This window comes from Cricetulus griseus, chromosome 3 (assembly GCF_003668045.3).
Source record: "Cricetulus griseus strain 17A/GY chromosome 3, alternate assembly CriGri-PICRH-1.0, whole genome shotgun sequence".
Taxonomy (NCBI): domain Eukaryota; kingdom Metazoa; phylum Chordata; class Mammalia; order Rodentia; family Cricetidae; genus Cricetulus; species Cricetulus griseus.
The window spans coordinates 61,902,075-61,914,140 of NC_048596.1; the positions used below are offsets into that span (position 1 = coordinate 61,902,075).

At 51.6% G+C, this 12,066-nt stretch overlaps 1 protein-coding gene across 3 annotated transcripts in view; it reads right to left on the bottom strand.

Moving 5' to 3' along the window:
- Positions 1–1,399: 1,399 nt before the first annotated feature.
- Jakmip3 (Janus kinase and microtubule interacting protein 3) overlaps positions 1,400–12,066 on the bottom strand; it is a 60,100-nt gene continuing 49,433 nt past the window's right edge. For 2 of the 3 annotated variants that reach the window (XM_035441282.1, XM_035441284.1), the window contains exons 13-21: positions 11,380–11,478; positions 10,093–10,191; positions 9,952–10,011; positions 6,784–6,849; positions 5,930–5,998; positions 5,767–5,844; positions 4,517–4,720; positions 3,365–3,430; positions 1,400–1,450 (exon numbers count right to left, since the gene is read on the bottom strand). In XM_035441282.1, the coding sequence (XP_035297173.1) occupies positions 1,400–1,450; positions 3,365–3,430; positions 4,517–4,720; positions 5,767–5,844; positions 5,930–5,998; positions 6,784–6,849; positions 9,952–10,011; positions 10,093–10,191; positions 11,380–11,478 (792 nt within the window). The remainder of the gene's footprint in view (positions 1,451–3,364; positions 3,431–4,516; positions 4,721–5,766; positions 5,845–5,929; positions 5,999–6,783; positions 6,850–9,951; positions 10,012–10,092; positions 10,192–11,379; positions 11,479–12,066) is intronic. The other variant, XM_035441283.1, reaches the window with a different exon arrangement.

Below are 12,066 nucleotides of genomic sequence, written 5' to 3' on the forward strand. Positions count from 1 at the left end.
TGTGGGGGAGTCATAACTCTCATCTGTCCTCACAGAGACACCGACGTAACAGAACAAGGTTGGGCATGGAATCTGTCCATCAGCAAGTGTTCAGGACCACAGTGAGTGACTTCAGTGTGACACCCAGGATGTCACAGGGAATCCTCCTAGGTCACCACTGTGACCACGGCCTTCATCTTGCCCTTAGGGGCAAGTCTGGGCAGTTCTGAGATCTTCTTCCAAGAATATTGATGGTCACTATGGGAACAAGGGGGTGTGTCCAGTGTGGGCTCCAGCACAGGAGCAGTTCTTACCCCTGCATGGCAGGGAACACTACACATCGCTGTGATTGGGATAAAGCCTACTCTCTGGGCTGAAGGTCACCAGGACTTGGTAGCCAAGGCTAGGCCTCTCCTAGAGAAGCGCTAGTCAGCAAGACAAGTTCCAGTCCCGGCTCATCCCAAGTGGACAGTGACTGCAGCTCACAGTGCTTTTGCCCTCATCCTCCACAGGGCAGGGAACAGATCCCAAACCCTCCAGAGTCTTCAGTGTTGAGATTCAGTTCCCCACGTTTTCTGTGGCTCCTGCTGCTCTCTGGTCCTGTTAGAGGACAAAGGTCCACTTTTGCAGAGGGCTAGAAGAAAGACACAAGCATGGGACTTAGGGGATGAAGAGGGATGGCAAATATAACTGCGGGGTCCCCTGAAAAAGATCTCTCTGTACCCTCTAGACAGCAGAGACAGGGGCCTGAGATGAGCTGTGTCATCATGTCCCCAGTGTCCTCACCTCTGAGCAGCAAGTAGTGACCAAGCATGGCGTATGGCCTTTGTGTGCAAACAGAGCAGTGGCTCTACACATTAATACCACTGCCGTGCTTGTAGGTGACCCAGTGACTTGGAGACATGGAACTTGAGCTACAGAGGACACAGAAAACTCAGCCGGGCGTTGGTGGCACACGCCTTTAATCCCAGCACTCGGGAGGCAGAGGCAGGCAGATCTCTGTGAGTTCGAGGTCAGCCTGGTCTCCAGAGCGAGTGCCAGAATAGGCTCCAAAGCTACACAGAGAAACCCTGTCTCGGAAAGAAAGAAAGAAAGAAAGAAAGAAAGAAAGAAGGAAGGAAGGAAGGAAGGAAGGAAGGAAGGAAGGAAGGAAGAAAGGAATCATAAAGTCACCTTCTGCTGCCTAGTGGATACTGCAGTAAGAGCAGCTCGTGAGCATGCCGTAATACCCTCTTGTGAACCTAATGCCTGGAGAAGGGCTTCTGGTTTCTGAAAGAGGATAGCTTTTCAAGGAGCCTCTGGAAGTGGCCTTTCTGCTTCTCTAGGCAGGGACCGCTAGTGTCTCCCAGAAAAAGGAGCAGGACCAATACCATGAAATGCAGCCACTGACATACTCACCAGTTCAGGATGCCAAGAACAGCTATGACCAGAGAATGAAAGCTAGGGAGAAAAACAAGAACAAAAATAAAAACTGAAAAGGAAAGGGGAGGATGGAGAAACACAAGGAGAGAGAAAGAAAAATAAGAGTTTGTAGCGTGTCTGTAAAGAAATGAGCCATGATCATAGTCAGAGAGGGACCGTGGCCAGCTGGGAGGAGCAGGCAAGGACAGGATGCATTTAAGGGGCTTTGTGAGAACCCTAAGCTTAGGGTGACAATGCTACCCAAATAACATTGGGGGACTAGGCACCAGTTAAGGCTTAGTTGTGGGATCCACACCCCCAGACAGCATGACAAGCTTCCCAGGGCCAAGATCTATGGACAGTTGCTGAGCCGAGGATAACAGTGGAACAGGAAGACACTTCCAGTATCCAGCACACACAAGTGCCCTACTTTTGGTACAGCCTGAATAGACTTGACTTGAAGTGTTGGTTGGGTTGGGGGTGGGGGACAGACTAACTTGGGAGAAAAACCAAGTAATTACATTCAGCCATTTAATGAAATTAGAAAGCCCAGACACCAAACCTAACGTTGCCCTAGTGTTAATTCAAACATGTGCTTTTGTGTTAAGACACAAAATGAAACAAGCATACAGTCTAGGGAAGACTTTGCCACCTTAGGGGTTTGTATTCATTTGACGGGCAAGCAGCCCACAGAGTAGATAGCATGGTGGCCAAGCCTTGAACCACCTAGCAGTCCCCAGTTTGCCACTTCTCTCTAAAGAGTGAAAGTCCTTCCCCAGGGCTCTATCTTTGGTGGGAATAATGTCCTCACACTGTCAGGTCAGAGCTACAGTGTTAGAAACTCAGGTGAACAATAAGACCGGGTTCCCTCCTGGCCTTACTGGGCACCCAGTGTGCATGTTGGGTGTTTGTCCATGTGGCCTGGAATTTGTAGGCAGTCCCTGTTGGGACTCTGTTTCAAATCATATACCTGCTTGACTCTGGGGTCCTATTTTTCATGGTAGACCTAGGAATTTAAGTGAGGTCTGTTGGACAGTGACAACAGAATGCCCTACAGTTGGCAGTTTTTGTCACTTCTAATGCTGACTGGGCTGGCTGACTGGGCTGGCTGAAACAGACAGGTGCTGGAGACTGCTCTGCAGAAGGCAGAGAACACCTCCAGGCCATGGCTAAGGCTGAGGAGGAGGTGGTCTAGAGACTATCCTGCCCAAGATCTGCCTCCTGTTCTCCAGAAGGAACAAGGCAGGCAGGTGGGTCCCACTGGCCACTTCCTGCATCTTGTCACTTTGATGAGATCTATCCATGGGTAGGGACAATCATAGAACTCAGGAAAGCACCTGACTTCAGAAACCTGGAAACTAGCCCCAACCACACAGGACACAGAAAAGAAAGCGCAGCATCCCGCAGCGGGCAGGAGTCTCTAGGCGCATGCTCTTCAACTTGGTTTGGGGAGCACTGAGTCTGTTGATACCAGTGGACAGAGGCTCTGAACCCCAGGCTGCAGAGTCAGGGTCCAGAGAAAACACCTGAGCAGGCACCCCAGCATATCTTGTCCTGGAGACACTACCTGGGGATCAGGGGCAAAAGGTTCCTGTGCCCTGAGAGCAGCTTTTGGGGAGCACAGCCTATCTTTCAGAAACCTGATCTTCAGACAGCCAAGCATGACGAACCTGGAGGGCTAAACCCATCTATCTGCACCACTCACGGCACCAGCATGGAAAAGGACTCTAGGTAAGTAGTCCAACATATGGATCCAGAGGGGAAACTGAGTCAGTGTAAAGGCTACAGGACTAGGCTGTGTGAGGGCTCCCAGCTCTGGCCCAGTGTACCCACACCTCCTACCCAATGGACACCATTTCTGTTCATCTCCACTCTGCCTTTCAGGGGCTATCATGCAGGCCAGGTCTCAGCTGCAAGACCTGAGCTCGTAGATGCCAGGAAAGCCCAACCCCTCCCCAGCTGCTCCCTCCCTCATTTGTTTTACCTTTTCTTCCAGCTCCTTTATTTGTCTCTTCTGAGTTTCTATTCTTTCTTCTAACTCTTTTATTCTCTGCAACATTAAACAAATGAAGATACTCAATAATCAGAGGATTGGGGTACCGCTGTAAAAGGGTCAAGATTTCCCCTCACATATTGGGTGGACAATAGCCCACAAAGCAGCCTTGAGCCACTGCGTGGTCCCCAGCTCATCACTTCTCTTCAAATAGAGTGAGAGTCTTTCCCCAACTCTCCTTTGATGGGACCAATGCCCTCTGACTTGGACGGGTCAGAAACTGTGGCGTTTAAGTGGAAGAGCAAGGAATTCGCCTACATCCTTCCCAGGGCCATTGTACAGAGCAACAGGCAACCAGCAGGCAGAGCTACCAACTAGAAGAACTGTCCTTCTGCAGCTGAGACCTAGGGCCTTGGAAGCAGCTGAGTGTCAATGACAGTCCATTGATGGAACAAAGGTGACCTTCCCAATCCTGACTAACCTGGAGCCCAAAGAGGCCCATGGAGAGCCCATGAGTAAAGGAGTAAAGGCACATCCTAGTGGTTGAAAAGTCCTGTCCGATGGCCTACTGACCATCATGGGAAAGTAGTCTCCACTCTAGTAGCTTATCTAAATCTGCAGACTGAGCCTTTTTGTGTTTAGGATTATCTGACATCAGTTGTGTGCATAGAAGCTGCTTTCAGGCCAACCGCACAGGCAGAAGCTGTGACTCACAAACAATGGGGCTGGAGCCGGGTGTTGGTGGCGCACACCTTTAATCCCAGCACTCGGGAAGCAGAGGCAGGAGGATCTCTGTGAGTTCAAGACCAGCCTGGTCTCCAGAGCGAGTGCCAGGATAGGCTCCAAAGCTACACAGAGAAACCCTGTCTTGAAAAAACAAAACAAAAAACAAAAACCAAAAAACCCCAAACAAACAAAACAATGGGGCTGGGTAATGGTTGGTTAGCTGCTGCCCACAGACAACACTCTTTCTTACCACCAGGGGACAGTGTCGTGCAGGAGACCTGGAAGCCGCTAGACTGGGAGCTAGTTAGGGACTGACATGGACTGGGTATGAAAGGGGGTGGTCACTGGAGGACACAGCTGCTGGACGTGTGGCCCCCAGGAAGCTGGGTCTCGGGAAGCCCACCCCGCCATCAGCACCTGCTGCGCAATCTGCAGCAGTTCCATGCGTTCCCTCAGGATCTGCGCATCACGCTCCCGCAGCTCGCTCATGACCTGGCGTTTCCACTGCTCCACCGCCACCTTGAGCTTCTCACGCTCTTCTTCTGACAGCAGCTCAGCCACTTTGGCCCCGGCTTCCTGCTGCAGGGCATCATACAGCATGGCTTCCAGCTCCAGGATGTGCTGGGGACAGGAGACAGGCGTCAGCCCTCCCCTTCTTCAGGAGTGGGCCCACCCTCTCCAGGGTAGGCAGCCTTGCTTCAACTAGCAGAGTTTCTACAGGGGGAGGGGGGTAGTGTGCCCAGCGGTCTCTGGGAAAAGAGCCTGGAGTGTCACAAGCACCCTACTTCCTGTCTAGCAGGTACCCTAGAAGAACTGGGGTCAAACACCAGCCGGGACTCCCTGCTGATGTCCTGGAACCACAGTGTGCTTATGTTTTTGCCTCAGCAGCGTCTCAGGGAAAAGGGAACTTTAGGGAAATCAGAAGGGAACTCTTTCACTGTTTGGGGCTGGGGAGGGAACCCAGATCCTCAGGCAAGTCAGGGTCCGTGAGGGTCAGGCCCAGATCGTGAGCACCAGCCTTTTCAAACAAGAGTGATTACACATGGCTTAGAGTAAACACTGCAGAGGTCTCACACGCTCCTGCTAGTGAGAACTTTACTCTTTTTTTACAGATAAGGATATAGCAGGGGACGAGCCTAGGTCACCAGAGGGACTGTCCCTGCCTTTGGTTAGGTATAGTCTGCTTACCATGTTTGAACTTATCCCTTAAATAGGGATATTCCCTTTAGATTATGATTCCCCCAAAGGATGACCAGAGACACAGATAAGGCCAAACTTGCATTTCTGCGAGTATCAGATGAACAAATCTGATTCTACTGGGGGGTTTCCAGTAGCATGAGATTCCCTATGAACACTCAGTTGTCTCCAGTTAAATTCTAAATGCACTATAAGCTCATCAATTACCCTGTCAACCAATTTAATGTATCTATATTAGTTCTCAATGTGCCTAAATGCCTGTATCCATGTGAGTCCTTGTCTGCTTGCACTCTTGCAGTGTCTGCTGAGTGGGCAGTAACATGTCCTCAGAAGTCAGACTGAGAAAGGCAGCGAGTGACCCCACACTGAATCTTGGTGCCTCCTAAAAGTTTTGAGCCTGGCCACACAGGCCTTAGAGATGTTCACTGGGGCGGGTAAGAAGGCAGATGTCTGCCACTCTGCTCGCTCACCTTGTGGGCTTGGTCCAATGCCTGCTTCCTGTAGTCCAGCTCCTCATCCAGGTAGCCTTTCTGCTTGCTGAACAGCTCCTGAAACACAGAGGGCTAGGCCTTGGCCTCAGGAATTCAGACCTGGTGACATCGGTTTCAGGGGCACTCGGGGAATTCCACTGACCTTCTCGCTCTCCAGATCTACCATTTTCCGCTGTAGAGCTGACTCTGTCTCTTCAATCCTCTGGAGCCACTGGGCACAGACACAATGAATAGGTGATAGTGACTCTTAGCACCTCCCGTGTGAACATCAGTGTCAACCCTCTCCCACCCAACTCCAGGGAGAGCCTGGGAGAAGATCAAAGGAGGCCTGACTAAGGAATGGGAGTTAGGGTTGGACTGGTATTGTGGGCTCCACCTAGATCCAGGACCCACTCCCCATGCCACCTGACATTCAGGATGTCTGCCACTACTGCCTTCCCTGGTTTGGGGAGCAGCAGGAGCAGGTGCGTCTTAACTGCTGAGTCTCCAGCCTCTAGGAGCAGTGCATCTTAGAACTCTGCCAGGAAAGGTTGGGTGGCCTGTATCCCAACATCTTTGTTTACTAGGATCCCCTTTTCCTGCATGGCTGGAGGTCTGAGGAAGGGCTGAGGGTGGCCTGCTAAGCAAGCCTGGGCTGGGGACAGGACCAGGATGAGGCTGGGGGGCTAAACAGAATTAGATCAGGGAACCAAGGAACACTGTCAGTTTTACAGACTCAATCCAGCTTCCAACCCCTGGGAGGAGGTGGAGGTGAAGCCAGCATTGAGACAGTCTGTGGGGGGAGGTGGAGACAAAGCTGTTTGGGGCAGTGTTTGGCTGAATCTCCCCTTGGCAGAGGTACTTGGCACTGCTGTTGGACCTGTGTGGGCTAGTTTCCCTAAGCAGACATTACCTAGGGGACCATGTCCCTTCCCTGAAGGGTCTCCTCCCAGGGAGAGTATTTATCTATCTACAGGAGCCTGGCCCCCTCCCAGACATCCACAGAATCCCTGTTACCTTTTCTGCCAAGGTCAGGACTGTCCTCGCTTGAATGACAACCACTTGTTCCTCATTGGTCAGATTCTGTGTGCAAAAGCAGAACACAGAGTCAGTGTCAGAGGTAGGTGTGGGTGAGTGGGGGTGGTGAATGGACATGGAGCTGGGGCTATAGCTAAATGGCGCTTTTATTCAATCGTCCTTCTGCGTGTCTGATGCTCTTTACCCCCACCTTGTCCACTCCGGGGTACTATCCACATCACCTTCTCACTGTCGGAATATCAAAAGTCTCAATGAACCAGCCAGGGCAGCTTACCCAGCAGGCAAGCCTAAACCATGTCTAATACCATTTCTGGCCTGCCCTGTCCCAGTCTTTGCTTAAAGCCAGCATTAAGCACATGCAACCATGGTGAAGTATCCATGGCTATGAAATGACCCCAGGTCTGTGGGTGTTGATTTGTTTTCAACTTTTTTTTACATTCATGTTTTTCCCCAAAGGCCCTCCAGGTGGTCTTTCTGTGCAGGGTTTGTCTGGCTTTGGGGACAAATGGGACCCTTGTCTGGATGTGGCCAGCCACACACTCAGCATAAGGCTGCCATCTACATTGGATCTGGCTGCCCAGTTCCCATGTGAGATGCACCAGGAGGAGCAGGAGGCATGGCCAGCTAAGGCTGGAACAGGGGAGCCCCACTTTACCCCTAGAACTTCCAGGATACTAGGTCTTCCTTCCTAGAAGGTAAGCTCCCTAAAGGCAAGTACCTTCTTTCCCTAACCTCCGAGCCAGGATGGGACTCCCCACAGGTGAGCACTCTAGCAGACAGGGATGCAGGAGGCTGCCCTGCCTGGGATGGGCACAATGGGAGCCTCGTCTATCAGTGTTGGCCCTCAGTGTTCTTTATCCCTTCACCCTACTCTTCTCTCTCCCATGACTCCTCGTGTCCACTGCTCCCATTCTTCCTTGCTTCTCCTCATCCCTCCTTCTCTTCTTCATTCCTCCTGTTTGGAAGCCTTAGAGGCTTCTAGAAGCTCCTTCCCCCTAAGGGCAGAGCTGTGTGGTCTTCTGGGTAGGATGATGAACACTGAAGAGTTTGAACAAAGTAGCTTCAAGGTGACTGAAGGGATCTTCTTGGATGTATCAAAGCAGGTTGAAGTGCTCTTGGGGGCATATTTTGGTAAGCAGTCTGACCCTCTGACCCCTGGAGGTCATACCCTGATGCCCAGCTTTGTCAGAGCACGGTTTGATCAGTCTACAGCCCTCTCTTCTCCAGGTGACAACAAGGTGACTACAGCAGTTTGAGCTGCACCACCTGCAATGGAGGATGGGCTTGTCTGGCCCTGCTGCTTTCTCTACTCTGCTCCTGGTATCCTGGCTCCTAGGGACCTGGGGCAGGTAGGAAATGCACATGTCTGGTGACAGCAGCCATGGCACTCATGTACCCTACCTATGAAAGTGACAGTCACTTGGTTCCTCACCAGCAGGGCCACTGAACGCTTCCAGACAGAACTCACAAGCTTGGGCTTCTCACAGTATGTTGTTGGACTGTGACAAGTAGTTGGAACTTGGCTCTTTGACAGGAACTACCAGGGTCTCCTACATGTAAGACCTGTCCATATTCCCTCCAATCCCTCTTTCTCTGCCCTTGTGGTCTGTGAAAGTGACCACAGAGGCCGTATGATGACCCTAGGGCAATCAAGCTACATAGAGGTACTTTTAAGTGAGGAGCTACTGGGTTAAGAATCCTGACACAGACCTGGCTGGGGCCATCGCTATGACTGCCATTAAATGAGCTCTGTCAACTTCTGAGGCTTCAATTTCTCTAGCTCTAAACCAGAAGTTAGAATCCATGACATAACTTACACCTAAGGTTACGCCCCGGGGCACAATACACCATGGCTATCCCTGCTATTGAATGGGAAGTCACCATCTTTGCTATAAAGAAACCATCAAGAGTGGTTAAGTGGTGGAATCACCATCCTGGAACTCCCTGAAGGTGCTTCTCTCTGCTCTGTTCCTCACTGCTTCCCAGGAAATGAGAAGATAAAGAGAAAGGCTCCTGCCAATACCAAAGCTGACACAGTACAGGTGGTGGGGGGGGATCGACACGTGATGATGCATGGAGGAAAGACAGGTAAGTGATTGTAGGATGGGTGGATTGAGGGAAGAAGGAAGGAGGCAGAGGGAGGGAGGGAAGGAGGACTGACGGAGGATGGATGAATTAAGAAGGATGATGGATACATGGTAAACAGGTAGAGGGATGGGTGGGGATGGATGAAAGGTGCATGGGTGGAATATGGTAGACAGAAGACAGATGAAAGGATAGATAGGTGGACAAGGAACTGGCAGGTGAATGGCAGACAGAGGGTGGCTGGAGAGAAGGCGTATGTATGTGTGTATGTGTGTGTATGTGTGTGTGTATGTGTGTGTGTATGTGTGTGTGTGTGTATGTGTGTGTGTATGTGTGTATGTGTGTGTGTATGTGTGTGTGTGTATGTGTGTATGTGTGTGTGTATGTGTGTGTGTATGTGTGTGTGTGTGTATGTGTGTGTGTATGTGTGTATGTGTGTGTGTATGTGTGTGTGTGTGTATGTGTGTGTGTATATATGTATGTATGTATGTATGTGTGTGTGTGTGTATGTGTGTATGTGTGTATGTATGTGTGTATGTATGTATGTGTGTGTGTAGTGTGGACAGAGGGTGGAGTGATGGGCTGAAGGAAGGCTAGGAGGTGTAGTGGAGGGTTGCATTGACTCTGTTCACTTGATAATTAGTCTTTGGAGGAGTTTGCTGCAGAAATTGGAGCTTTTCTCCCAGTGAGATTTGGAGACTACCTATGGGCTCTGCTTCCACCCCCAAATCAGAGAATTGAGAATCCCAGTGATCCAGGATTGCCTAAGAGCAACACTCCCCAGGCCAACACCTGTGGTCATAGAAGAGCTAAGATCCAAAGAGGGTCCAGAAACTAAGTCCACGTGACCAGAAGCAGCGAGAACTAGGAGGCTGAGCCACGATCAGATTTTCCCAAACGCAGGGGGCCATTCTTAGCAGGCTTTTCCCCTCAGGAAAGGGTTTTGTTCAGGGAAGCCTATGAAGGGGCTGGGGTGGGCTTAAGGGGCCCCTCCCTGGGCCTGAGGGCTGGGCTGGGGTGATCGGCATGAAGAGGCGTGCACAAGTCAGGAGAGCGACATACACTTACGGCGTTATCCCCCAGGATATCCAGCTTCTTCATCAGCTCCGTGACCAGGATGTCCTAGGAGGCAGACGGGACAGAGTGATATGTGTGTGAGTGGCAGCTTGGTGGGCCATGCAAGGTGAAGGAGGGGAGTCTTACCGTTACACCTTCCGCCTCACAATACACCTGCAGGGGGCTCTTCCCATCCACAAAAGGCGTATGGTGGAAGTTGATGGCAGGTGACTTCCTCTCCCTCTCCTGAGACAAAGAGAAGAAGGCGGGCATGGCAGGACTGGAGCTGTTCTCACCCTATCTCCTCCCTCCCTGAGGCTGAGCTGGTGCCAGGAGAACACTGACTAAGACCACCCACTGGAGAAACAAGGCCATGTTTCCCAAACTCAGCTCTAGGGGAGCCCTTGAGCAGAAACCTCCCTGTGCTTGCTGCCCCAGGTGGCAGGATGCTGGTTCCATACAGCCCTGGCCATGTGGCCCACTGGGACCCTTCACAGGGTTCACTTGCTCTTTCAGCCCGAGTCCCAGAGGCTGTGAAGAGGCTCAGAGGACAGACCTCGGGTAGAGTCACCCATGGAACTAGTAAAATGAGTGCTGGAGGAGACCACTGGGGGTGGGGGGGTCCATAGTCCTTATGCAGGGGATGCACACAGGATCCCAGGACTCATGGAGGTCAGCCAGTCGGCTTCATAGCCCTCCAGTGCCCAGGGAGGTGAACACGATGATCCCCAGTAGTGGGTCCATCTGGACTCAGTGTCCAACAGGCTTTCTGCCCACTGGACTGAGATGGAGGACTCAGGGCTGTGTGAGAATGTCCATCAAGGACACACCTGTGTAACTACTTCCTCTAGCCTCAGTGAGCAACACGGCCCACCTTCCTCACAGTGCAAATTGGCACAGTGACATGACACCTCCCCACCCAGCCTGACCTCCCAAGGATCTTTGCCCCTCCTCCTCTATAGGTCATAGCAGGGCACAGGCCAGGGACAGCAGGGCACAGTTGAAGGGGACCTGACCATTGTATGGTATCTCTCCCCCAACAGGAAGCTTGAATATCTGCTGGGCTGCACCGGGTCCTGGGTATTGTCCCTGCCACTGGTCACCTCGGTGCAGCTGCAGTCACAGTGCTTTGCTAAGGTCACAGGTCTAGAAGGAGCCCTGAGCATTCTGTTCGTTTTCCTTTCCCTTTACAATGACCGTTTCTTGCTTGCCACTCCTTGCCTCTACCCCAAGTGACCTCACTCTGTACACCTTGCCCCATCCTTCCTGGGAGGTATACAGAGACCCCACCTAGCCTCTTTTCTTTCCCATGTGGCCTTTGGGGTTTTATTCATCACAAGAGCTGAGAGGTTTGAGAAGAGGATCCCAGCTTATGGCCCTGTGGTCCACCAGCTTGTGTGTGTCCCCCACCCCCGTCCCCGAAGTCTACCCTACCTCAAGCTCCAGGATCCTGAATTCCAGCAGCTCATTCTGGTCCTTTGCATCCTGGACCTCGTGTTTCAGCCGGGCCTCCTCCATCTCCATTTGTTTTATCTGAAGAATAGGAAGTGGGTGAGCTGAGAAGACAGATGATTCTTTCAGAGAACGCAGACCAGCTTTCTGGACAGCTGCTTGCTTCTGTGGGAACAGGGCACTTGCCCAGTATGACGGGGCTACCCGGAGAATTGCTCCACCAACGTAGAAAAGGAAGGAAGCTATTGAGGACAAGTTGTCCCCTGTGCAATTCCAGGAGCTCAGGCTGGTGCACAGCCCAGGGAGGAATGAATGGGTGTGTGGTTGCCTGGTCACATTCTAGATTTGATGCGGATAATCCAGGTGTGTTTAGATAGCACCAGTAATAATAGGACGAGTAACGTAGGGTTCTGTCTTCCTGAGATTGAACACACAAGGGCTGGTGTGTAGCTCAGTGTTAAGTGGCAGGGCACATGCCTAGCATGCACAAGGCTCTGGGTTTGGTCACAGGCATCGCAGAACAAAACCCAAACCAAAGGCTAAGACATGCCGCTCGTGGTTCACACCCTCAGCAGCTCCACGAAGACAGGATATCCACTGTGGAGGAGGTAGCTATAGCCATCTTTCCCAGCACTGAACTTGGAGACCCATAAGCCAGTTCTACCATTC